This window comes from Bombus huntii, chromosome 4 (genome assembly GCF_024542735.1).
Source record: "Bombus huntii isolate Logan2020A chromosome 4, iyBomHunt1.1, whole genome shotgun sequence".
NCBI classification, from domain to species: domain Eukaryota; kingdom Metazoa; phylum Arthropoda; class Insecta; order Hymenoptera; family Apidae; genus Bombus; species Bombus huntii.
Window position 1 is genome coordinate 3214208 of NC_066241.1, and position 25873 is coordinate 3240080.

The 25873-nt window shown below is 45.6% G+C and overlaps 1 protein-coding gene across 28 annotated transcripts in view; it reads left to right on the top strand.

The window, feature by feature from the left end:
* Positions 1-25873, top strand: part of LOC126865229 (voltage-dependent calcium channel type A subunit alpha-1) — a 58586-nt gene that overhangs the window by 22719 nt on the left and 9994 nt on the right. For 14 of the 28 annotated variants that reach the window (XR_007689471.1, XM_050617512.1, XM_050617509.1 and 11 more), the window contains 23 exons: positions 872-1027; positions 1202-1422; positions 2880-2983; positions 3804-3919; positions 4142-4201; positions 4301-4393; positions 6461-6661; positions 6987-7414; positions 7621-7943; positions 8031-8153; positions 8239-8802; positions 8966-9311; positions 9486-9650; positions 13653-13763; positions 18651-18734; positions 20025-20072; positions 20813-20929; positions 20990-21055; positions 22217-22308; positions 23378-23862; positions 24096-24200; positions 24281-24384; positions 25789-25845. Coding sequence is in view for 27 of the 28 variants with exons in the window: in XM_050617512.1 (XP_050473469.1) it covers positions 872-1027; positions 1202-1422; positions 2880-2983; positions 3804-3919; positions 4142-4201; positions 4301-4393; positions 6461-6661; positions 6987-7414; positions 7621-7943; positions 8031-8153; positions 8239-8802; positions 8966-9311; positions 9486-9650; positions 13653-13763; positions 18651-18734; positions 20025-20072; positions 20813-20929; positions 20990-21055; positions 22217-22308; positions 23378-23862; positions 24096-24200; positions 24281-24384; positions 25789-25845 (4169 nt within the window). In the remaining variant the exon portion in view is untranslated. Of the gene's footprint in view, positions 1-871; positions 1028-1201; positions 1423-2879; positions 2984-3293; positions 3410-3803; positions 3920-4141; positions 4202-4300; positions 4394-6460; positions 6662-6986; positions 7415-7620; positions 7944-8030; positions 8154-8238; positions 8803-8965; positions 9312-9485; positions 9651-13652; positions 13764-16538; positions 16650-18650; positions 18735-20024; positions 20073-20812; positions 20930-20989; positions 21056-21311; positions 21404-22216; positions 22309-23377; positions 23863-24095; positions 24201-24280; positions 24385-25788; positions 25846-25873 lie in introns of all 28 variants that reach the window. The other 14 variants (XM_050617503.1, XM_050617514.1, XM_050617522.1 and 11 more) reach the window with 9 other exon arrangements.

A 25873-nucleotide genomic window follows, 5' to 3' on the forward strand; every position in this document is an offset into this window, starting at 1 on the left:
TCTCCGTCATTCTTCCTTTTTTTTCTCTATTCTTTATTTTTTTTTCTTTTTTTTCTTAAATTGTCACTCGCTCGTCAAATGTTTTGGCACTTTTCGAACGATCAGTTCGCTTTCGAGTCGCTATTGAAAATAATTTCCAGCCACGAAGAAAATTAAAGTATATCGCACGTTCGATTCCGTTCGGTATACGGAGCGAGCAAATTTTTTTCTTAGAAGAGAAAACGCGAAAACACGAGGCTCGGTGCTCGAGGAACGCGCATTCTGATTTCCCTCTGCCTCTGCAATTCGGATACTTCGGGGATCGATCGGATCTTCGATTCTTCGAAACGTTTCCATTGATCGATAGCTGCTACGTAGATCCGATTACGAGCGAACCGACGACTAAACGTTTCAGACATAAAGCTCGTAGTTCAGTTGTAGTATTAACGTTATTTGCAAGTATATATTTTTATATCTATATATCTACACGTAGATGCCTTGCAACGTTAGAACGACTATTTTGTTTTACGTAGCACCACCCAAATAGCTATATCTTTTGAGAGTTGTATGCTGTGTCCATGTAACAAGAACGAAGTATCTCAATTGTTTAGCCGCTGTGGATCCTCGTATCGATAATACAAACGCCTTTGTTTGAACACGATAGTCGAGCGTTGATTTCGTTTCGGGAGCTTCGCTTCGGGAAAAAAAGAAAAGAAAAAAGAAAAAAGAGAAAAGAAAAAAAAAAAAAAAGAAAAGACAGTACGGCACGCACGCTTCCCCGAGCAGCGAGGAAAAGTAAAGAGACGCGAAACGAGTAAAAAGAGAGTAAATAAACGCTTGGAGGGCGCGGTGGTTGGGCCTGAATTACTCCTGTCGAATTTCTTTCAAACAGGTCTCCAGGTGGTGCTCAAGTCTATTATCAAGGCAATGGCGCCGCTTCTGCAGATCGGTCTGCTGGTGCTCTTCGCCATCGTGATATTCGCCATCATCGGGCTCGAATTCTATTCGGGAACCCTGCATAAAACGTGTTACAGCATCAGGGATATCAGTGAGTAAACCGTGTCGAGAGAAGCGTTTCTTTTCTTTCGTTACCGATACGTTCGGAAAACAAGAGCCGGAGAGAGAAAGCGATCCGTCCAAGTACTAGAGTCGTTGACGAATGGAAAGGATGGAAGGAAAGAACGAAGGAGAACCGATCGGTCTGACGTTCACTCTGTTGTAGATGTAATCGTGAAGGAGGGCGAACAGGCGAGCCCGTGTAACACGGACAACAAATCCGAGGCGCCATTCGGGGCCCACGTGTGCGACGCGAACATCTCGACGTGCATGGATCACTGGGAGGGACCAAACTTCGGCATCACCAGCTTCGACAACATCGGATTCGCCATGCTCACTGTCTTCCAGTGCATCACTATGGAGGGCTGGACTGCCATATTGTACTGGGTAAAGCAAGAGATATGTCCCTCAGTGTTAAGAACTCTCTGTCTCTTTCTCTCTCTGTTTCCTATATACGTACGTTTCTCTGTTGCGTGTCGTCACGTCGCGCACGTATCCCGAGTCAACGCGTATCAAACTTTCTCCGTCTTCGCGTTTCTCCGTTCCACGTCGAGTCGACTCCCTTTGTTTCCCTGTGTTCGCATCCGTCGTTCGTTTTTGCCAAATTTCTCTCCTTCGGTTCGAAATCGACCGCACAACGAACGCTTGGTTTCGCCAAGGGGAAAAGCGACCTGGCGTTGCGAGTGGTCGTCGATTCGACGAGAGTACGTTCCATTCTCTCTGTCGTTTCACTTACCTACCGTATACACGTATACCTTTCTTCCATTGCTTGCCGTCGTTCGCTACTTTTAATACGTCTGTTGAAATTTCTAAATGTGATCGTATATTTTTACATCCCTTCGTAACCGTCCTTCTATCCTCGTCCGATCGTCCCTTGTCTGTGTGTCCGTGTTTATTTCTCACCCCCTTCTTTTCACTTTATATCTGTGTCTGTGCCCTATGACGTCTCGCTTCCGCCCGTTTCATTCTTGTTCGTCGGAACCGAAGAGAAATGCTTGCAGATGTTTTACAGCTAACACTGACCTACATGTTCACCTTGCTCAGTATAACACTGTCAGTTTCAGCCCTCTTTGCAAATCTTGGTGTTAATTGCATTTCTTTTTGTAAGCTTCGTACTCTGCGCTACCGGAACTCGAAGAACTTCGAACCACGCGATCCTCCGTCAGAGGATCTTGAATTTCTTCGATTCGGTTCCGCGCACAACGATCGATATCTTTCATTTCTCGGTACGATGGAAATTCCTTGTCTATTTTTTTTTTATTTTTTTATTTTTTTTTTTTTGGCAAATCGTATCTTACAAATAATACATGCCTGTTGTATGAGAAATGGCACTGCGATATCCATGAAACTGTTGACCGTTGTCTCTTTGTATAGTGTTAATATGTTCTCTCTTCTTTCTTTATTTTTTTTTTTTTTTTTCGTTTTCTAATCACTGTCACCTTAAGTGTTGTGTGTAATCGACTAGTCGTGTTACTCGCGATTCGTAACGCTGCACGATGAGCGTACGGATCGACGAGCGTGTACCTTGAGTTTCATTCTTACAACTTGAAACGAAATTGGCCTTCGCGACGAGGGAAATTGGTGCTGTTTCTTGCAAGGAAGAGTTAAAAACGAAAGCTTCGATTCTTAAGAGATAGATTCCCAGCGGGACGAGAACAATTGAGAAAGGGAAAGGTGGGGGGGGGGGGGAGGAACGAAGGGTTAAGTGTCTCGATGTTTGTACGTCGTATGCCAATTGTTTGGTTTCGATCATCGCGATCGATGCGCGTGACAGCTGCGTGGAATCGGTGACTCGCGCTCGCACACGTAACGTGGGCTTCACGTGGCTCTGGTCAAATTTGCAGACAAACGACGCTCTTGGCAGCACGTACAACTGGATTTACTTTATACCATTGATCGTCCTTGGCTCGTTCTTCATGCTGAACTTAGTTCTCGGTGTCCTGAGCGGGTGAGTATCTTCATTTTCGATTATCGCGATCCTCGTTCACGTTCTGTCTCTCTGATTTACCAATTTGCCGGATCTTTACGAATTTTACGAACGCGTAACGAATCCACGGTGAACGTTGAAACGTTATATGCGTCCTTACCGAACTACGTAAAAGAGGACCTTGGTACTTGCGCGTCGAAGAAACGTGTCTCGTGGATTCGTCGCGTCGACGAGAATTCGTTTGTTCGAAGTACGAACGGCTCGACGACTCGGGTCAGGCCGTCGCGGTTCCAACGAAGAACGGCCGATTACGTTTCTTTCTGTTCGTCAGGGAGTTTTCGAACGAAAGAACACGCGTCGAGAGGCGGGCGGCTTATCAGAAAACAAAGAGAAAGCGTCTATTCACGACTGCGTTCAGTGCCTACTTAAAATGGATCACTCAAGCAGGTTTCGAAACGATCGATCTTTCCTTAAGTTCGTCGCGCTAGCCGTTTACTCGCTGGGCGAGTAGGCGAGTCGCCGGTAGCAGTAGTAGAGCCAGAGTAACGCGTCGTCGCGCTAACTACCTACCGCCTAGTAGTACAACCTGTAGTTGTTCGTCCCGATAGATGCCGCGTCGCGGCTAATACGATACGCGTTGCGTAAAACGTCTCGAATCGCCCCGTTTATAGAATCCTCGCTAGATCCGCTCGCTAGGTTAGAGTATACTCGGCGACAATCCGGATATTCGCTGGCTAAAGTAACGCGCTTAAAGAAAGAAAAGAGGAAAGGCGTATTTATGTGGAAACGATCCCCTGTCGCCCCATGTAACGCTGCTCTATCATCTTTGTAACGCTTGTAGAGAGTTTGCGAAGGAGAGGGAAAAGGTGGAGAACAGGCAGTCCTTCCTGAAATTGCGAAGACAGCAGCAGCTCGAGCATGAACTGTACTGTTACCTGAATTGGATCTGCAAAGCAGGTTAGAAAGTCAACATGCCAGCTACATCGTTTATCGATCTTGCACCCTTTACGGCTAACGTCTTTTTTAGGCTCTAAACTCTCGTAGCTTTTGTCCTTTTTGTATCGGTCATTTTACGCATCGTCTAACGATGGGTCGATCCTTTTTCGTTCGACCGAGTTCGCTTTCGTCTTCTTCGTGTGTTCCACCGTATAGAGAGTAAATATACGTTGTTATTTGTAGAGGAGGTAATACTCGCGGAAGAAAGGACCACGGAAGAGGAGAAGAAGCACATATTAGAAGGTAGGTGGCTGGGTCTCGTTGCGAGTTTCTCCGGTCGACGAGAACGTTAAGGCGTATCGAGCGAGTGACGGAGGAGAAAAAATGTACGTATGTTCGCAGGAAGGAAAAGAGCCGAGGCGAAAAAGAAGAAGCTTGGCAAGAGCAAAAGCACGGACACGGAGGAAGAGGAAGGTGACGACGACCAGGACGACGGTGAGTTGTATTTTTCCCGCTCGACGTTACTTCAAACGCGACATTATCTTTGATTCCTCTTCGATCGAAGATCGAAACGTCGATAATCTTTGAAACGATTCGGTCTCTAACGAAGGATCTCGCATTGACCTTCGGTAAACCGACCATCGTTCGTGCGTCGTTCGTAATCGGATGGAAGACGTTAAAGAATATTTTTACGTCTTACGATCATTCCCTGTTCGCATTGGGAAGAGAGCGTCGTTTCGAAACGTTCGCTCGCTTTCTCTTTCATTTCCAAGTCTCCCTCGGCGTTACTTTCTATTTTGCATATTCGTGTTCATCGGCGTTGCAATCGACGCGTTAATAAACCAAAGTCGGATGGTCTCACGAGTAATAAGTTTACGTTCCTTCGCCCGTTTCCGTTGAAATTCTGTCCACGATCGAACGAACGAACGAACGAACGAACGAAGAAAGGCAGAAGTTGGCGCGAGCGAGAATTGCTCGTGGGACGATCTGACGTTCCTTCTGATTTCTGTTTCGCATCCGATAAAGAGCGACACTTTAATTCCCTCGACCACGGCGACGAACATTCTAGACACACGCTATCAGATGCTCCTCTTGTTTCAGTGCCTAAGAAAAAACTGAAAGGTAACTACAACCAGACAGTGTTACGATTCGCAAAGAGCAACGTAAACGAGGCTGTATTCGTAACTTGTTTTCGTATCTGTTTCCTCTGTGTTTTTCCTTTCAAAGGTTCTTTCGTTTCACCTGTGACGCACGCGACCAACCGCATCGGTACTCGCAACACGCACGTACGCTCACTCATGTACACACGTAGATCAACGAGATCGCGATCGTTGGAGATTTTTGCACGCGCTGAGCGCGAAACGCGAATTCGAACGTGATTCTGACGACACGTGGACGGGCGAATCGTTTCCGAGACGTATAATCGACTTTACGTCGTTGCATATCTCGCATCTTCGCACCGAAGAATTACCGTCGCGCAGTTAAAGTGCATACATATCCATATACGGCAGCGGGAAAAGACAGCGCGACAAAGCGAGCGTAATCATCGTAATTGCGAAGAAACTCAAACGTATGTAGGAGCGAGTTGGGTTCCAGTCGTCTTCGAAATTCTCAACACTCGGAAATTACGACACACTACTCGGTGAATCGAGACGTTTTATCTTCCTTTTTCTAGGAATTGCTTCTGTTGGCTGGTGTAATTGTGTATACTTGTATCTATGTATATTTATACTTAACGATCAGCCTGGGACATTCGCGAGAATCGCCGATACCCGTCGTTCTTTCCGTTCGTTGACGAGTATTTCACGTTTCATCGATATCGATAAAACGACGAGTGGCGAATGTGCCAGGCGAACGTGTATCCACGTGGTCTAGGTACGTCCAGCAGTGGAGGAGTACCGATATCGATGTTTTAGTAGTGTACGGCGAGAAATCTGTTTGACGAAATAGAACGCCGTAAGAAACTGGTTAAGTGGTAGCGTTCGACGTCTAGTCGTAGATTAGCTTCACGCATCGTCGATCACGAATAGATAGAAACAGCCGCTTGTGTTTAGAGTAATCTCTAGAATAGATGTGTCTCTGTCCGCTATATATCCGTCCGCTAAATAATCGAAGAACGAGAGAAAAAATGAAAGAGTAAAAGACAAAGATAAACAGGATCTTCCAGACGAACTTGGTAGAACCTATTATCAGCGAGAGTTATGGAAGAAAGTTTCTGGAATCGGATCGCGGTATCGAATACATCACCGAGTGCCGACAAACTTCTGGCGTTCTGCGATGCAACATTTTTCCGGGAAGAAATTCGTTGTATCGCATTACGATATATATTATCGGGAAAGCGTTGGTTAAATAAAGCGTTGGTTGGATAAATTCGTTGGAAAAATTACTCGATATCTTTGTTGTAGCAAACAAAAAAAAAAAAAAAAAAAAAAAAAGAAAAAAAAGAAAACGAAAAAATTGAAAAAGAAAAGACGACAGGCACGAGGAAAATCGGTGGAGCGGTATCGAAGAGATACGAGTATGCTGAAATTATTGTTAAAACGATCGATGTACGGTTTATAGGGTTTTCGAGGGCTTCCTCGACGAAAGAAAAGGGACCTTGCAAGCAGTTTTGGCTGGCCGAGAGAAGATTCAGGTACTGGATACGAAAGTCCGTAAAATCGCAAAAGTTCTACTGGTTCGTCATCGTTCTTGTGTTCTTCAACACCGTCTGCGTAGCCGTGGAGCATTACGGCCAGCCGCAATGGCTGACCGATTTCCTCTGTAAGTAAACAATTCCGGCAGATCCAAACGATCAGTGCAGGGTAATCTTTTCGTCGAGTAGTTAACTCAGCGACAGTGCCGCCAATTACACACTCTCGCTATCTTTAGTATAGTATAATATAGTATAGCGTAGCGTAGCATAGCATAGTATAATATAGCGTATATAGTATAGCGTAGCATATACGGTATAGTATAGTAGAATGTATCATCGTGACGTAATTGGCGCTCATTGCCTCTGAATTAACCAGCAAAAGAATCATTCTGTACGAAAGCAATTTCATTGGTGTCTCCGGTTTGTGAACGGTGTTAAAACGGATGTTGACAGACTTCGCAGAGTTCGTGTTCCTGGCTCTGTTCATGTTGGAGATGTTCATAAAGGTGTACGCGCTCGGTCCTCGCACATACTTCGACTCGAGCTTCAATCGTTTCGACTGCGTGGTCATCTCAGGATCGATCTTCGAAGTGATCTGGTCCGAGGTGAAGTCCGGCTCTTTCGGCCTCTCCGTCCTACGTGCCCTTAGACTCCTGCGAATTTTTAAGGTCACCAAATACTGGAAGAGCCTGAGAAACCTCGTAATATCGCTGCTCAGCTCGATGCGTAGCATCATTTCCCTGCTCTTCCTGCTCTTCCTCTTCATTCTCATATTCGCGCTGCTCGGTATGCAGCTGTTTGGCGGCCAGTTCAACTTCGATTACGGCACGCCGCCCACCAACTTCAACACCTTTCCCATCGCGCTGCTCACTGTCTTCCAAGTAAGTTTCGTTCGACCGCTATCTAACTCGCGTATTTGCTTCGAACGTTCGACTGCGAAGGAAAGAGTTACACGAGACATGGTCTTTCCGTCGGCGCAATCTTTAGACGAAATGTTTGGACGAAAGTAGCTTCGATAGTTGTAGAAAGAGAAACGACGCGTTGTCGGCGGTGCCGTTTGTAATTCGGTGTAACTTGGTGCACGCAGATCCTGACCGGAGAAGATTGGAACGAAGTGATGTACCAGGGTATAGAGTCGCAAGGCGGTCACAAGAGGGGCATGATCTACTCGTTGTACTTCATCGTGTTGGTGCTGTTCGGCAACTACACTCTGCTGAACGTATTCTTGGCTATCGCCGTCGACAATCTGGCAAACGCACAGGAGCTGAGCGCCGCCGAGGACGAGGAGGAAGTAGAGGATAAACAGAAGCAGGCGCAGGAACTCGAGAAAGAGATCCAATCTCTGCAGAATCCGAAAGACGGTGGCGCGCCCAAGGTAGAAATTTGCCCTCCGAGCCCCAACCAGAATTTGTAAGTGTCCCCTTGGTTTCTACGGAATGTGAAACACGCGGTGCGAACGAATCGCTGCCAACGGTAATTGCTGCCTTTGAATTTCAGCAAAGACGGAAAAGGTGGTAAACAGTCGTCCGAAGAAGAGAAAAAGCAGGATGAAGACGATGACACGGGACCAAAACCAATGCTGCCATACTCCTCCATGTTTATACTGTCCCCTACGAATCCGTAAGTTGATCGTTCCGATAGCCCGTTTAGATCTCTACGATTGGTATGTAAAATACGAAATTCGAAAATTCGTGTTTGACGACAGCGTAAGAAGAGCCGCCCATTGGGTCGTCAACCTGAGGTACTTCGACTTCTTCATAATGGTGGTGATATCTCTGTCGAGTATCGCGTTGGCCGCCGAAGATCCCGTAAAGGAGAACTCGCCGAGGAACGAAATTCTGAATTACTTCGATTACGCGTTCACCGGTGTCTTCACCGTCGAGATGATACTGAAGATCATCGATCTAGGGATTATCCTTCACCCGGGCTCGTATCTGCGCGAGTTCTGGAACATTATGGACGCGGTGGTTGTGATATGCGCCGCGGTTTCGTTCGCCTTCGACATGACCGGTAGTTCGGCTGGACAAAATCTCTCGACGATCAAGTCGTTGAGAGTGCTCCGAGTACTTAGGCCGTTAAAGACGATCAAGAGAGTGCCGAAGCTGAAGGCGGTGTTCGACTGCGTGGTGAACAGTCTTAAAAACGTCATCAACATTCTCATAGTGTATATATTGTTCCAATTCATATTCGCTGTGATCGCGGTGCAGCTTTTCAACGGCAAGTTCTTCTACTGCAACGACGAGAGCAAATATACGGAACAGGATTGCCAGTGAGTATTTCGTTTCTTTTTCCTTTGCCGGCGAAACCGATCGACCAACGTCGTCGAGGTACTGGTCATTTTTATCGTAAACATTGTCCTCGTTTTTTTTGCGACCGTCCAAATAAATTCTAATCGTTAAATTTCACCATGCTCTCCTCGCTGTGCCTCGCAGGGGTCAATATTTCGTTTTCGAAGAGGGCGCCCTATTGCCAGAGCCAAGGAAACGAGAGTGGCAGTCGCAGTTTTTTCACTACGACAACGTGATGGCCGCGATGCTGACGTTGTTCGCGGTCCAAACTGGCGAGGGTTGGCCACAAATCCTGCAGAATTCGATGGCGGCCACGTACGAGGACAAAGGCCCCATTCAAAATTTTCGTATAGAGATGTCCATTTTCTACATCGTCTACTTCATCGTATTTCCATTCTTCTTCGTCAACATCTTCGTGGCCTTGATTATCATCACTTTCCAGGAGCAGGGAGAGGCTGAATTGCAAGACGGCGAAATCGACAAAAATCAGGTTGGTTGGCTGGACTACCGTTAACCGGATCTCTATGTCAGTCTTATACTAACGAGAGGATGTGCTGGCTCGTCTAACGCTAAGAGAAAAATCGGATACGAAAGCGTGGATCGATCGACGCGGTAGAATCGTCGCGCGTAATCGATTTATTCCTTTCGTTTCCATTCGTTTCAGAAATCTTGCATAGACTTCACGATACAAGCTCGCCCCTTGGAGAGGTACATGCCGAAAGAACGAAACAGCGTAAAGTACAAAATCTGGAGAATAGTGGTATCGACGCCGTTCGAATATTTTATCATGGGTCTCATCGTATTAAACACAGTACTGCTCATGATGAAGGTAAGCGTCAATGATCAGCTGGTTTGCTGCCCCTCTTTCTCTTTCTCTCCGAAAACGTCTCGAAGAGAAGCGTAATTAGATTTTCTTGTGGACGTTACGCGCCTGATAACAGCGATAACGCACGACGGAGAAGACCGAATAACGAACGCCTGAACGAAGCACGCGTTTCGTATCCTTCGTGCGTAGCCGTGTAACTTTACGAACAACGATCGATTCAACGTTTCTTTCCCCTTTCTCTGTACTCGATCTTCTCGGGTTTCGTCGAGTCTCGATCTCGCGTTTGGCAACTTTAACCAATCGAAAAGCAGCCTAACACCGATTCTCGTGGTTTCGAGAGTCGCGAGAACGTATCTATCACTCGTCGTTATCGACAAACGTGCACAATGGAGAGTTCGAGGCAACTGTAAGATATATAACGTTATATCTGTACGAGGACATTGTTGTTCTTGCCTGCCAATTTACTTATTGTTCTCTGTATAATTGTCATCCCTGTACCCACTGATACGTGTACACAGCTGTGTTGAATACTCTTGCGTTTCCCTCTGGAAAACCAAACGCTCCTCCTTCTCTTCTTTCTCCTTCTTTCGTCATTTTGAATCCATTCGGAGCAGACTTTAGTTGAACAATCGCGATTCACCACGTGTCTCGATGCTTTTTACTTTATGCTCTTTCCCGTTCGTTCCAGTATCGGGACACTTTTATTTCCATGCCAGGCATGCGCGAGTGCCTTCGCATCTTCCGGCACGCTGTTCTGTCTCGCTCGTCCATTGAATTTGCAATCGGTTCGAACGACTAAAGCCGATTGGATCTTCCATGGAAGTAGCTACTTTTCGAATATATCGATCTCTTGTAATCGGTCTCTCTCTCTCTCTCTCTCTCTCTCTATCTATCCCTATCTCGTATAAGCGATCGAATTCGAACGCGTTGAAAGGTAAAGGAAAAACGTTTCACGGCACTCGCGCTCTGCTCTATCCTATCCTACCACCTACCTCGGTCTCGCGCGTTTATCCTACGTTTCTTTTCGCTTTCCTCCGATATTTTATTTTCCCTTTGTATATCGGTTTTTTCCGTTTCGCTTCTTTTCATTTCGTTCGATTTTCATTACGTTCGGTAAAGTTCTGCGTTCCGCGACCGTTTTGTTTTCTCTGTGCCGTTCTTCTTCTACTCCTTGCTCCTCTTTTTATTGCATGCCCGCTGCTGTGTCCTCGTCTTGATAGTAGACGTACTCGAAGATGCGTGGAAAAACCGATATCGAATATCGATGTGTTCCCACGACCACACACACACACCCACACATACACACACGACGTGCGTTCGACTCGTACGCCTTGACAAGCCCATGTTTGAACTGGTGGCGGGGTTCGAAGCGTTGCACAAGTAACTGGCTTGATTCGATCGAAGATCAACGAGAATAGAAAGTACACGGTCGAAATAACGAGAGAAAACGCTGCGGCATACGACAGCCCTGCACGCCAATCCACGCGCCTTTCTTTACTCTCTCTCTCTCTCTCTCTCTCTCTCTCTCTCTCCTCTGCTCTTTTCGCTATCGTTTTCTCGATTCGTTCGTTTCCTCGAACGCCGGGTCTGTTCGCCTGGCGCGCGCACCACTGTCTTCGCGGTCTTCGCACGAGCTGTCTCTCGCGTTCCAGCGTTACACTCGTTAGAAGGCCGATTGTTGCGAACACAGAGAGATACGCTTCTTCTCGCCTCGGTCGATCGCGATTACGTCGCAGACGCGAGCAAACTCACGCTCTTCGGTGTTGCAGCGCTCGAACAACGCGATCGTAAAAGTTTTAGAGGACGCACGCGACACGTGTACGATGATGCTTAGCGACTCGGCTAGTCGAGTCGATCCACGCGATACAGACATACATCTGCGTATACTTCCGCAGTTACCGAGGTCGAATCCACGCCAAAAGTTCGATCGGGTACACAGCATCGCTCGTTTCCTTTCGACTCCTTTTCGTTTTTGAAAATGCTGCCTGACGATGCGAAACAACATCGACCGATCATTTTCTACACCGTACTGCACATGGTTTTGTGAATGCGAAGCACACACAAGCGACACACGATATTTAAATATCGCGGCCAAGAGAAACGAGATCGTCGTTCTTCCGTAACATTCTCGTCGGTGCGTCGTCGACTCTTTCGAGTTGGACGATCGTCGACGAAAGTCGAGGGAAGAAACAACGAGGCTGGATCTCTTTGCCCGAAGGCACGTATTTGTTCCCGACACGTTCCGCAGCACGTATCGCACACAAGATGTCACATCCGTTGTTCGTTACACACGTACTTACAAAACTGCGTGTCGCATGCTGGCTGCTCGCAAGCGAATCCAACTCGACTGGACTGTGTGTCGAGCGAACCAACCAACACGAGGTCTACCGAATGTGTGTGTGTGTGTTTGTTCCAATACCAAAGAAAAAGACACGTTTCTTGCACGGGGCGCCCGCACGATTCGATCCTTCCAATCCCCTCCTCGAAATCGAACAGACGAAAAAGAGGAAAGAAAGATTATTTCAGTACCTCGAGCGAACCGATCCTTTTCGTACACCGTCCGTTCCCTTTCCTTCCACGAACCACCGTTATTTTTTTCTTTCGATCGTGCCTTAGCTCGCTCTCCATATCTTAATTCCTTTCGGTTCGTCGTTTCGTTTCCTTTCGTCGTTTTTCTTTTCGCCGACTTACGATTCGTTCTTCCTCTAGTTTCTCACGACTCTCTGACTCTCTCTTCCAGCACACCAAACTCTCGTATCGCTCCACTCTAGAAACAAATCCTAACGCGAACGACCGAGAGATACCGTTTTTCGTAGTCTTTTCGTAAGTTCCTACTTTGTCGAAAACGCGGAATCGCTGTCTCCGTCGTTTTGCCTGTATTTGCTATTAATTCGGACATCGATAACCAAGGCAATTCGCATCGTTTCAAAGCCGCGAATTCTATGAAACAACGCGATCGTTCCAAAGTTTACGATCAGCGTCGTAGAGCCGCGGTTTCGTCCCCTCGGTCGTTGCGTCTCGTCAAACGCGATCGATCATCGTCGGAGCTCTCGATGTGCGATTGATCGCCAGGATATCGCGCGATCGGTACGAAGATCCAATTTTTCCACGTAATTTCATTCTAGAAGACGGGAAGATCGCCGTGTCGCGACATCCAGTTTGTACCGGCATGGTCATGTGCGCAAGTTAGCTCCACGCTTGATACGGTACCGCCCGCCTAAAGCCACCCTCGCCCCCCTCACTTTACCGTTATAAAAGAGGAAACAATCCCTTTAATGTCACCGTTACCGTACACACCCTGTACGGTCGTACAGATACACGTATCTAGGTTAACGCTAATATTATACGCCTATGTGTCTCCCTTTTTCTGTCGACTGGAAAGTCCCTCGCTATACATATATATCTATATCTATATATCCATATATATACGTATACATATCTATATATATATATATATATATATATATATATATATATATATATATATATATATATATATATATATGTATATATATATATACATATATACACACGTCTTTTATATATTTGTAATACCGTGTCACACCGGGGGAACCGTCCAACGATACGCGACGCTTCGATCGTCGTCGCGATATCCTAAGCCAGAGGATGCTAAATTTATCAACGCGCTAAACTTGGAACGAGTCGATTTCCAGCACGTTCAACGATTCTTCCTCGACTTTACGGCAAAATACGTGCACGTACGTCGTCCGTAGATGGTGTTCGGCAAGCGTGTCGATGGACGGATCGCTTGATTATCGAGAAGAGCCCTTGCCCTTTCTCCGATTCTCGGTGTTTTGCCGTTGCTGCTGGTTTCCGGGAGACACGGAGAAAGACGAGAAACGGCGAAAGGGGGGAATCGCGGTGGTTATAGAAGCGTCGATTCCCACCGTGTGGCTCGTGGTCGGAATACGCGGCAATTCATAGGCTTGTACGTCCGTTTGTCTGTCTCTCTCGGCCGTGTGTTTGTCAGTGTATGCATTGCAGTTCCATCGGCAAAGCGACGCGTACAAGAACGCGCTGAAGTACATGAACATGTGCTTCACGGGGATGTTCACCGTCGAGTGCATACTGAAGATCGCCGCATTCGGCGTCAGGGTAAGCTCCACTATACCAACAAATCCCACCTCCCCTCATCGAACAGATTATCGAAAGAACGTACTCGCTTAGAGTAGCCAGCTCGAGCGTGCGATCACGCTTCGAGCGGCATTTTCCTCGAAAAATGATACCTGCGACTTTGTCTTCGTCGTATTCGTCGTTCCGCGCCGATGACGTTTGCACGATTAAAAAACAAAAAAAAGAAATCCATTTAGCAACGACTTTAGAGTTACCAAATTTGAGAAGACGATCGCAGAATCAGTTTTCGAAGTAGACTGGTAAGTTTCGCTTGTTAGAGTGCAATTAGAGCTCTTTTTTTTTTTTCTTGGAAGAATAGGTAGTATCTTGTCTACTCGAGTACTCGAAAATATCCGTGTATCGCAAGGATACGTGTATGTACGAGTGTAGTAGATCGCTACTTATTGTTGGAGAACCTTTCGTGTCCAGAGCCGAACAGACGCTAAACGTCCGTAGCACACGCGCGTCTTTTATCGATCTTTTGTTCGATTCGAAACGGTTGTCCGTTTACATGGAAACTTACGTACTTTTGCCTGCTTCGTCGATATCGAGAATCGGTAGATCGCAGCGGATGCTCCGGCTCTGAACACCGATCGAACGCGTTGCGCGTTCGTGTACACGCATTCTCTTGCTGTACGAGGATCGTAGAATCGAGAAATATGGAAGAAAAGTTCGTGGAACGTTTGTCTTCGAAATTTTTCGATCCGCGGTCTTCGTCGATTCGACGCTCTCAGAATCATCGAACACGAAACATCGAAATAGAATTTTCCAAAATCCGTAGTGTCTGTAGATGCAATTGTACGCGTAACGAGAACGGAAAACGCGTTTAACCGCGAGTTGTTTCGAAAACAAGACGTGGAACGCTAGTTTCGAAACTAAACCGTATCTACGTCGCGTCGTACCTCGCTGTTAAACGCGTCCTCGATATACCGCTATGAAAGGTAGTTTATAAAACATACACGCAACCCACATACACGCAACACCACACTACACGACACACTAGCGTTTCACATTGGCCGGTATTCAGACACGAAGATACAAAAATCATAACGATCACGTCAATTTGTTCTTTCGTTCATATCTCTCACTCTCTCTCTCTCTCTCTCACACACACACACTCTCTCTCTTTCTCTCTCTCTCTCTCTCTATTCTTTTTTCGGCTCGTTGTTTTAATTTTTCGACCAAACTTTTCCCACGAGATACTACGTCGAACGGAGGGGACCGCCTCGAGGAAGTAAATCCGGCTAGCACGCACGATGAACGTAACTCTAAAGCTCCCCGTATGCTCATTGCCTGGTTGCATCCGCACGTAATCACCGCACGTTGATGTATTTTTTTTATTCTCGCATGCGTGCACCGTTGCTTGGACTCGAAGCATCGATTTCTCTCGATCGTCGTTCTTCGCTAGTTATCGTCCACCGAGATAAAAGCGAGACGATAAAATCGACGAAGGTAGTACGCGGACGATCGCGTCTAAAATCGATGTTCGACGTCGAACGGTGTCTCTGTTGTTTGCAAAGATTGCGTGTTATGGGCCAACGACGGATATCACTGTCACGATCGCCGCTTCGTCGAGATACGATCGTGAACGACAGTACCGAACGAACGTCGGTACGTTCCGAGTTTCGATACGCGTCGGTGGAGTCACGAAACGGTAAAACGAAGTAAAACTCGTACTCGTTCGTGAAACTCCGTTGGCGATGGAACGCGACGTAACGTTCGGTGCTTCGACATGGAACGGTCGATTTCAAAGTATAACGAGAAGAACGGAAGGCTCGACGACTGTCACCGATTTCCGCCACACGCATGCCGTTTTACCACCACCGGGAACGACCAGCTACGGGTTCTACGCACACCCATCGCACACACAGTTACACACACGTACACCAAATGGGTCGTTTCGGGTGCGCCGATGAAGCGCGCGGGAACGATCGGTTACTTGGAAAGATCGCTCTGTCGAAGATTGGTTAGACTTGCTCGAATACTTTGGGAAGGCGAAAATAAGAGGATAGGTCGATCGAACGGTTGTTCGATCGAAAGAGGGAGCCGCCGGTTCCCGTTTATCGCAAAGAGATTACTTCGATCTTCCGAAAATTGCTTGCCGCGCGAGCCACAGTCGCGAGTATCGAAATTTCCTCGCGTTTCTCTCCTCTTTATCGCTAGAAGCTGTCGCGCCGATGTATCTGTGATACGAGAACGCGATAAAAAGTGGCAGAAATGTAGAAAAGAGTCGATGATGATATCGAAGTAACCCCGTTGCGAGCCAACTTCGAATCTCGACGAACGAATCGAGCAAACTTTCTTTCGTTCGCGGTTTCAATTTCTCTCTCTGTTCTTTCTCTTTCTTGTTCTTTTTCTTTTCGTACGACTGCTTACGAGCGAGAAACGGATGGGAAGCATCTCGCGCGGAGAAAGAGAATTTGCTCGAGTCGTCGAACGACGAAGGAAAACGGAAGAGTAAAACGGCTGGGGGTTTGATACGAGGTAAACGACGAGAGTAAGGAAAATCGAACCGATACGAGTAGAAAATGTACGCGAATTATTGGCAAACACGGCGTGACTGTGTGTAGCCCGTCTGGAAAGTTGACGAGAAGTTGCGTGAAATCGAGTTTAACGAATGGGAGACTCGCGACGTAGAAAAGAATCGTAGTGGGGAAATAAAGAAAAAAAAAAAAAAAAAAAAAAAAGAAAAAAAAGACGGGCAACGATACAAAATCTAGGCTTGTGTTACGTCTGTGTGTTGGGTGTATTTTATAGTATCACGAGGCGCCGCCAAAACTTGTGGACGCCTTGACCATCGTGAACTTCGCCGTCACATTCCTTTTCCTCATTGAGTGCATCCTCAAACTCGTCGCCTTCGGATACAAGGTATAGAAAAATCCTCTTAATCACTAACTCCACCAATTTCAATCACACGCAACTATATTTCTATAGCCTATACAGTGTTACCACATTTTTTACTTTTTTTTTTTTTTTTTTTTTTCAACGTAAATCTCTTCTTCGAATCTGTTCGCTGTACCGAACTTGGTACCAGCCTGCGCGTTATCGACATCGCGCGAGGGAAATTCAAACGCGGTAACTGGCGAGAGGATTAAGCGTTCGCGTGGCCGCGATTTGGAGATCGAACGATCGTCGTCGATCGAGAAACGTACGTAAAACGAAATGTACGACTAGCGCCAGAAAAGAGGAATATATCGAGCGTGTATCGTATCGAGGAGCGATCGAAACGTTGAAATTCAAGCGAGAGGACCTTGTGGCTTTCTCGAGTCGGTCTGTCCGCGTAATTCGATCGACGCGGTGACAAGTAGACAGTTTTGTGAACGTAAGATCCCCCCTGTTGTTTGATCTGTTTCAGAGTTACGATGCAAGTGCGATCGAAACGTGTACCGATTAACTTCGAGCGGTACTCGTAAAAATGGGGGGAACGAGTATTAATAATTGGTCTCCCACTGTGGTGAAATACTGCGAAATGCTCGTAGAAAAAAACCTTATCCGTGTGCGTAGCGGTCGATACTGCCGCGGCGAAGAAGCGACCGACCGAGATAAAACTAAAGTATTTACCTCGTCAGCGAATGACCAGTAGAATGTTTTTCGTTGGTTTTTATCGACCATACTCGACTTGCCGTACGCTTGCCGTAAAGTTTAGTCGCTTTGTAATTTCTCCCACCTTCCTGCTGTTTTTACGCGTACTGTTCGCAAACGGTCGTGAAATGAAACAAAGTTCGTCGGTATACCTTTGAATCGCCCTGTATTTAGAAGTAAAAGCTAGAGGTAAACTGTAACTGGCGATAGTACCGAGAAGCTGCGATAGAGTTGAGATTGTTACGCTGATTAATCTCTACTACTGGCTTGCGTATATTTTTCTACCATTAGACGAAAATGACCTCTTTCCTGGCCCCCGGGAAAAGGTGGAAAAAGTAGAGCTTCTCGCGATAGAACCGCGTCTCTATCTCTCTCTAGTTTGCTTGCTATTATACCTATTACGGCATGCTCCCGTAGTAGATACATCTTTAGAAGAGATCCCGTCACTTATAGTTCAGCCGATCATCGATCACCGAACCGTGCGACTCGGCTATCTCGTAATCGCCTAAAGACCCTCTCAGCCAAGTCTCTTCATCTTGTCACACAACACTGTAACTACGAGCGAGAAGAAATTGGAGAGATATCGTTAGATTATTTCTTTTCGATGTTTTATCTCTTAGCCGACGACGCGTTGTAGCCAACCGTACGACTCTCTATCGCATCTATCTACCGACGAACGATACCTTTTTTTGTTTTACGTACACTACGACGTTACTACGGTATCGGGTTACATCGACCGCTTTCGTCGACTACGCGCATACGACAGACCACTTTTTTTTTCCCTATTTCTTTGACCGACGTATCGTTCCAAAGCACAGCTCTGTGTATTTACCTCTGAAACCGACATTCACACCCGTGAAAATGTGCGTAGCGATGCACACGTGCGCATACACGAGTACACACACAGCTACACACAGAAGCACACTAGAATACACTAGGAGACACGAAGGACGAACGAATGGAAAGGTCGGTCCCGTTGTCGCGGGTCCGAGCTTCCTTCTTTTTCTTTTTCCAACCGAGTTTTGGTAGTTTCTTTAGCGCTAGTTTCGCGAACCATTTACACACTTGCAAACCGTCTCCGAGTTTCTTCCAACGTTCTACTCGTTGGAAATCCGATTACCGGTTCTCACGGAGAAGAGAACAAAAAGACGAAGACGCGGACGAACGAAGATCGTTTGGCGAGCGAGAATGGGTAAATACGTTGGAAGAAGCTTGGACGCGAAAGGATAGGCAAGATCGATGCGCGATGGTTTCTAATCGATTTCTTCTTTGATCCCCCGCGAACAGAATTTCTTCAAGGATGCCTGGAACATGTTCGACTTCGTCACGGTGATCGGCAGCATCGTGGACGCCCTCGTGATCGAGTTCGGGGTACGTAGAGTTTCGGCAAGAATGGCCGTTTAAAGTCGCTGAGTCGAGTAAATGTTCAGAGTGAAGTAGTTTTACGAAAGGAGAAGTAGAATGTCCAGGCGTTTGATTTACCTAACGAGAAACCCGATTATACGGAACCTTTCGTTCCCGTCCTCTTAACTGTGTTCTCGATCCCCAATGTTTGCTTGACTGTACATTATCGAGTGTTGTCTTTCCTTTAACCCTTTTGCTGCTTCTTTAGTTTCAGCAAAGTGTACAAATATAATAACACGTTAGCAGGTAAAATCAACGATTTTATTCGAGCCCCTACAATCTCATGTATCTGCGTAGCTTTATGCTGCATTCATACGCTACACATCCACACTGTACATTGTCACACCTGTACGTTATCACACCTGTACGTTATACGATTACCAGGATTACACACGTATACGCAGTATACATATACGTTACGATGTCAGAGTGGCCTTTCGAAGGGAGGAAACGCTTTCGAAGATAAATCATTTGCAACGACGGTCGACGGCCGAAAGAAAAGAAAAGGAAAGAAGAGAAGGGAGAAGATGTTGTTTTTCGAGAAAGCTTCGCCAGCGTTTTCCTTCGAAAGATTCGTTCTTGTTCACTGCGTATAGTAAAGACGACGTTCTTTCGAACGATCAACGTAAATACAGCACTATCCATCAAGTATTTCTTTACTCCTCTGTAGTAGAAGTGTATTTACTAAGACCCGAAGTAACATCGTGCTATACTTCCACATGCCGTAATTATAATCCAGTAAAAGCGTCAGACACATAGTTGAGCGTCGATGCCACATCGAGGCTGTCGAGTCGAGATCTCCCTTAAATGCTTGCACTCCCAGTAGGTTTGCTGAATCGACAACGATTAACGTGATATTTTGGCTGAAACTTACTTTTAGATATCGAGGTAAGCCAAAGCCATACATACCTTTGTCCACCAAGCTTCGCGTAAACGACAGTTGTTACAAGCGTCAGTCTCAGTGGCCGCCAGACTAAGCTTCGTTTATATCTATATGTATATATATATTTATACATATATACATATACATACATACAAACATGCATACATATATACATACGTACATACTTACAAACATGCATACATACATACATACAAACATGCATACATACATACGTACATACATATATACATACATACATACGTACATACATGTAAATCTCCGCTAGTTTGTTCTATATTCGCATATTAAGAGATCAGTGTGCATACCGTCCGGTCGATCCAATAATCTTGCAATATCGTGTATTTTTGTACTAGGAGCGGTTTTCGAGTATGCCCAGTGGCGGCCAACTAGGCGAAAAAAAGGTATAACTTTCGTCACATTTACACCCACAGACGTAAGTTGTCGCCGGTTATACGTTTAAGAAACTTCGTTCGATCGATGTATCGAAGACGGAATACGTAATTACACGTACGAACGATTCTTTGTTATCCCGAAGAACGAACGATCACGGTTGCTCGTTCGTTGCACGTATAAATTATACGATACAACGAACGATAGAACGCATAAACATTCTCGAGATCCTTCTTACTACTGCACACGACATATACTCAACGCGAGTACACAGGGCAGCAGCACACGAGAACAAACCAACCTCGAATGGCATATGGATGCGGTATTAACGCGCGAATCGAATCTTTCACCTTGCTTCACCGTGCAGTCGTCGCTCGATAACAGAGGCTTGACTGCGGCAAATGGGTTTAACGAACGACCTACCGAACACTCTCGTACGCCAATCCGCGTGATTCTAACGCTTTAACGAAAGCACGTCTCGCGTTAAAATCACGTTCCGATAAATAAATATTTCGATGCCCGGAAGGTACGTCGAAACGAAAGCGCCGTAAGATCCCGCAGATTCCTTCGTAGCTTCGTTCGCGCATCGAAACGGTGTCGAAGGCAGCGTCTAACTGCGTTTAAACGCGTTTGAACGCGTTTGAAGCAGGCCAACGACACTGTGCACGTTGCACGCGCGAAGCCTTCCTCTTATCGCGATAAGGAGCCGGCATCTTTGGGGATTAAGTGCAATTTCCTGTGTCCTCCGCAGGAGAACTTCATCAACGTCGGCTTCCTGAGACTGTTTCGCGCCGCCAGGCTGATCAAACTACTCAGACAGGGCTACACGATACGAATTTTACTCTGGACCTTTGTACAATCCTTCAAAGTAAGTGGACGTCGAATGTTTTTATTCGATCGAATCGATTTAATTCTAAACTTATTGCAGGCTCTGCCTTACGTTTGTCTTCTCATAGCGATGTTGTTTTTCATCTACGCGATCATCGGTATGCAGGTACGTACGTTCCCGTCGGAGAAATTACTTCGACGTTCGTTACACGCTCGTCAGCAGTTTTCTAATTTCGTCTTTGATATCACGGACACGACCGTCGAGTCGTACCGAGAGTTTCCAATGCGCGACAATTCGAAAAGTCGACATCGGAGACGGCTCGGTCGGGAACAGGGCGAGTCATGCTATTTACAGGAACAGAATGTTAAACGATACTCGGTCGTGAGTGGGACCATTAGTGACCATGAAATTCCGTTGTCAGGTCTTTGGAAATATATCGAACGATCCAGGAACAGCGATCGATGATCACAACAACTTTCAGTCCTTCTTCGCTGGTCTTATGTTGCTTTTTCGGTGAGTCGAGCAGCTAAACGGAGCAAGTTCCAAGTTGGGTTAAAGTGAACTTTTGTCCACGAGAAAGCTACCGATCAGTCACGCGTTTATCTGGTTTGCCTCGTGAAAGAATCCCGCGTTTCTGCGAAAGAGCAGCGTGTAAAACGTACAGAGTCCGTAAGACGAGCGAAAACAGCCAAAAAACACGAACGATCGGTAGCGACTGACCATTATGGTAGAGTACTGGGCTGTTGGCATGAGGTTTAACAAAAGTAAGCTGCTCGACGTGTCAATCTCTGTTGTAATCGAACCCTGCAATTAGATCTCCCCTAGACAGTTGTTCCATAGAGATGCTTGCCCTAGTTTATTCAAGTTGATCAAGTTATAGCGATGTTTGAGAGAGAGAGAGAGAGAGGGAATCTCTGCAAAATTGAATTTTATAAAAAAATTGGTGAACGAAATTCTCTCTCTCTCACACACACACATACACACACACACACACACACTCTCTCTCTCTCTTTCTCGAGGGAATCGCGGTGTCAAGACGAAGAAGAGAGTTAAAAAGACCGTAGATCGTAATTAATGTGGTGGATGCGTATTGTTAGAGAGTAGATCGACGCTATCGCTGTGTACACTGGTTAATCGTAACGTGAAATCGTCGTAGAAACTAAAGAACGTGTACGATCACTTGGTCACTCGGCGAGTGTCGAACGACGAACGTGTCAATTTCGCGGTGCGTTAAAGTTAAATCGAATCGAATCGATCGGAAGGAAAAACGTTGCTAATACCGTGCTGGCCCTTTGGCCACGGTCTTTTTCTTTCTGTCGGACTCAGGTATTCGGTAACATCGCGCTGGATGCTGATAGTTCTATTACCAAGCACAACAATTTCCAAAGCTTCATTCAAGGTCTGATGTTGCTTTTTCGGTAAGTAACACGTCACAAACTACGATTAAAGAAATACAAAAATGAAACCAGCTACTTACGTTTCGTTCCCTTTGTATTTATTTTTCTTTTCTGTCGTTTTATATTTTCGTCGGTGTTTCGTTTGTTTGCGAAAAGAGCACTGCGCTGAAACTTAAACACACGCAAATTTCAAAGTCAGAGGAACTTGAATTCTCGAGGAACTTAATTCTCGTTGGACGATGTTTCGGAGAATAAGAAAGAAAGAAAGATATGCGTATAAGGATCGAGGTGATTACTTTTACGTTCTATCGGTTCAATTAACTAACACACTAAACACGAACAGGCTGAACTACGCCTATTTCGTACAACTTCAAACTGACACTGTAGTAGAGCAGTCGAGTAGAGAATTGAGTTACTAAAACCAGTATTCGCTTTTGGTGTTGCATCTAATTACGAGGAAACCAGAGTTCCATGCATGAACCGTCTTCTCAGTGATACTATTCGATAGATTCGATATATGACGTATCGAAACACTCGTGTAACTCGAGTCTAACGTTAAACGTTTGTAGTTTGATACCGATAAAGTGGAAATATTTACAAAAGTTCCCGTTGACGACGTATCGTATGCTTCGAGTTGAGTAATTTGCATGCAAGTTCCGATCGACGAATTCTGAAATTCCATTATCGACTTCCATTCAACGGCGATCTCCCAACGAGAAAGACATAGAAACGGAAGCAAGACGAATTTCACAAGTCGTTGATTACAGCACAAATGTCTATCAACTTTCGATGGCTATAGCTTTCAAATTGTAGTAGAGGATCGACGAAGAGACGCCGTCGTCTTCGAATTTCCGATTTTGACGAAAGTTTGTCGATGTAACCTCGGAAAAATTCCAAGCTTTCGAAACGTTTCGCCCCACCGTGTACGAATCTCATCGTTCGCGATATTTATCGCGGGTATTGCCAGCAATTATCGTTGAAAATTGTACGCGTGGCAAAAGTTTCGTAAAAGTCGGACATTCGAAGATAGGAATCTCTCGTTAAAAACGATTTATCCGCGAGAAGCGATTGAAACGTGAATTATTATCAGGTGTGCGACTGGCGAGGCATGGCCGAATATCATGCTGTCCTGCGTGAAAGGTCGTCCGTGCGACGTGAAGGCCGGAAAGCAAGAACCTGGTGGCTGTGGCTCGAACATCGCGTACGCCTACTTCGTCTCGTTCATCTTCTTCTGTTCGTTCCTAATGCTGAATCTCTTCGTTGCCGTCATTATGGATAATTTCGATTATTTAACGAGAGACTCGTCGATCCTGGGCGCTCATCACTTGGACGAGTTCGTTCGGATCTGGGCCGAATACGATCCAAACGCAACGGGCAAGATTCATTACACCGAGATGTACGACATGCTGAAGAACATGGATCCACCGTTGGGGTTTGGTAACAAATGTCCAAACAGGCTTGCCTATAAGAAGCTCATCAGGATGAACATGCCGGTGGACGTCGACTTGAAGGTGAACTTCACTACCACTCTGTTCGCCTTGATTCGCGAGAATCTCAATATCAAAGTGAGAAGGGGTGAGTGTTATCATCGGCTTCGTTGATAAGCGTTAATAAGCCTTATTAACGTCGGTGTCGCGTTGGGTGATCGAGCGATTCGCAAAATTGAAATTTCAGTCAAGTCGATCGACTTTAATTTGTATTGCGAATTTTAGCAAACTATCGCAATCGCTTTCGTATCACCGAACGATACCGATCTAGGCTCGATCCGTACGTTGGAACGTTGCTTCACGATTCGTATTCGCTTTTAGCTTCCGAAAGGAACCAAGCGAACGAAGAACTGAGAGACACGATCAGAAGCATTTGGCCTCTGCAGGCAAAAAAGATGTTGGACCTTTTGATACCTAGGAACGAAGGTGAGAATTTTATGGAACTTGGAACGGTATCGCTGTTCGAGACACTCTACAAACAAGCGTCTTAATTTTTTCGATTTTAGAATTAGGCAAAGATAAGATGACCGTTGGTAAGATATACGTCTGCCTTCTGATACTCGAAAGTTGGAGGACGACCAGGTTTGGTCAGATAGAATCAACCGGACAGGTGAGTTTATCGTTGGTTACGGTTCGAGTGTAACTCGTACGAAAATGAAAGTCCCTAGCGATATTTCCCTGTTCAAACAAGGAACCTCTGTGTTGCACTTCCACGTGGTTTGTTCGTCGCCTTGCTGATCCTCGTTAGATCGTCGATTTGCACTGTTTCCCAATGAAAGTGGTTAACTTGGTTAGAACGAAGCGAGTCGACCAGGCGAACCTCGTAGGAATGCAGTCGAGGATTGAGTTCGAATGGATGTTTGTCGTTGGCTTCTTCGTGGTAGGATTTCACATGGACGGTGTGAAAATCACGTTTCGAATAGACGATTTCCAAGATTCCAAGTAGCTTCTTGATTGCCCACGAAAGCTTAGCATCGCAGAGACTGCTAGAAAATTCCCCGAAACGAACGGATAAGACGAACGGAACTACCTCGAGGACGATTTTCATCGGAAATATCAAGATGCCTTTGGAAATACGGACGCGATTCTAAGCTTTCTTCCCGTTTCCCAACATTCTCACGCTATATTAATGTGTGCTCAGTAGTGCTGAGAATTTCTCGAACATTCTAACGAGTAAAGAATATTCGAAATTTGTTTGCTGAACTCTTTATCCCAGCGTAGCCGTGCTGCGACGAATAAAACGAACGAGATGTCGATAAACGGTGTTGTGTGGTTGTTCGGATAACTTCGAACGGTCTCGCTGGGATAACGAATCGGCATGATTTATCGTTAGTCGAATATTACGAACAAGGAAGACGTTCAATCTCTGTCTGTTAAGTTGAATTAGCCGAGTCGATATGTGTAGAAGCAGTTCGATGTGTCACCCTTCCTGAACGTCACGATTCAAATTTCATGCAAATGACTAAACGTAGATTATCTAGAGTCGATACGTCGATCGCTACTACGCGTTAATTATCGGGAAGATCGATAAATTCGACGGCCGTAACGATACGACGACGATCCGAAATTTATTTCGGTCGATGCTACGTAGCGTACGGCGTATCGACGCAAATACGGATTACACATAGAAAATTAGGACGATATAAGTCTTGAATGAGTTACGATTAGAATATTAGAAAAGAATCTGTGTGTTGAATTTATACGTGTTTCCATTGAAAAGTCATAGAAAGAGAGTACGACAACGAGGTTTGAACCTTCGAATTATCGATAAATAGAATTACGTTGTTGTTCTTATTGTTATCGTTACTATTATCTTTATTATTATTACTGTTATGGTTATGATTATGATTATGATTATCGTTATTATTGCGACATTAGCGTAGGAGTAATTTATGAAAACTGGATATTAATCACAGATACTGTATTATGTTTATGTAGTTATTATATACCCAGACAAGAGGATGTTCACGCAGCTATCAATCATCTCTTTGTGTCTTTTCTCTTTGTTTTCCAGAACGATAACGATCTTATCGATAACGATAATGCCGGGCAAAGTCCTGCAGCCCAGGCGGTAGTACTTACTTTTTCTCTTACTTATC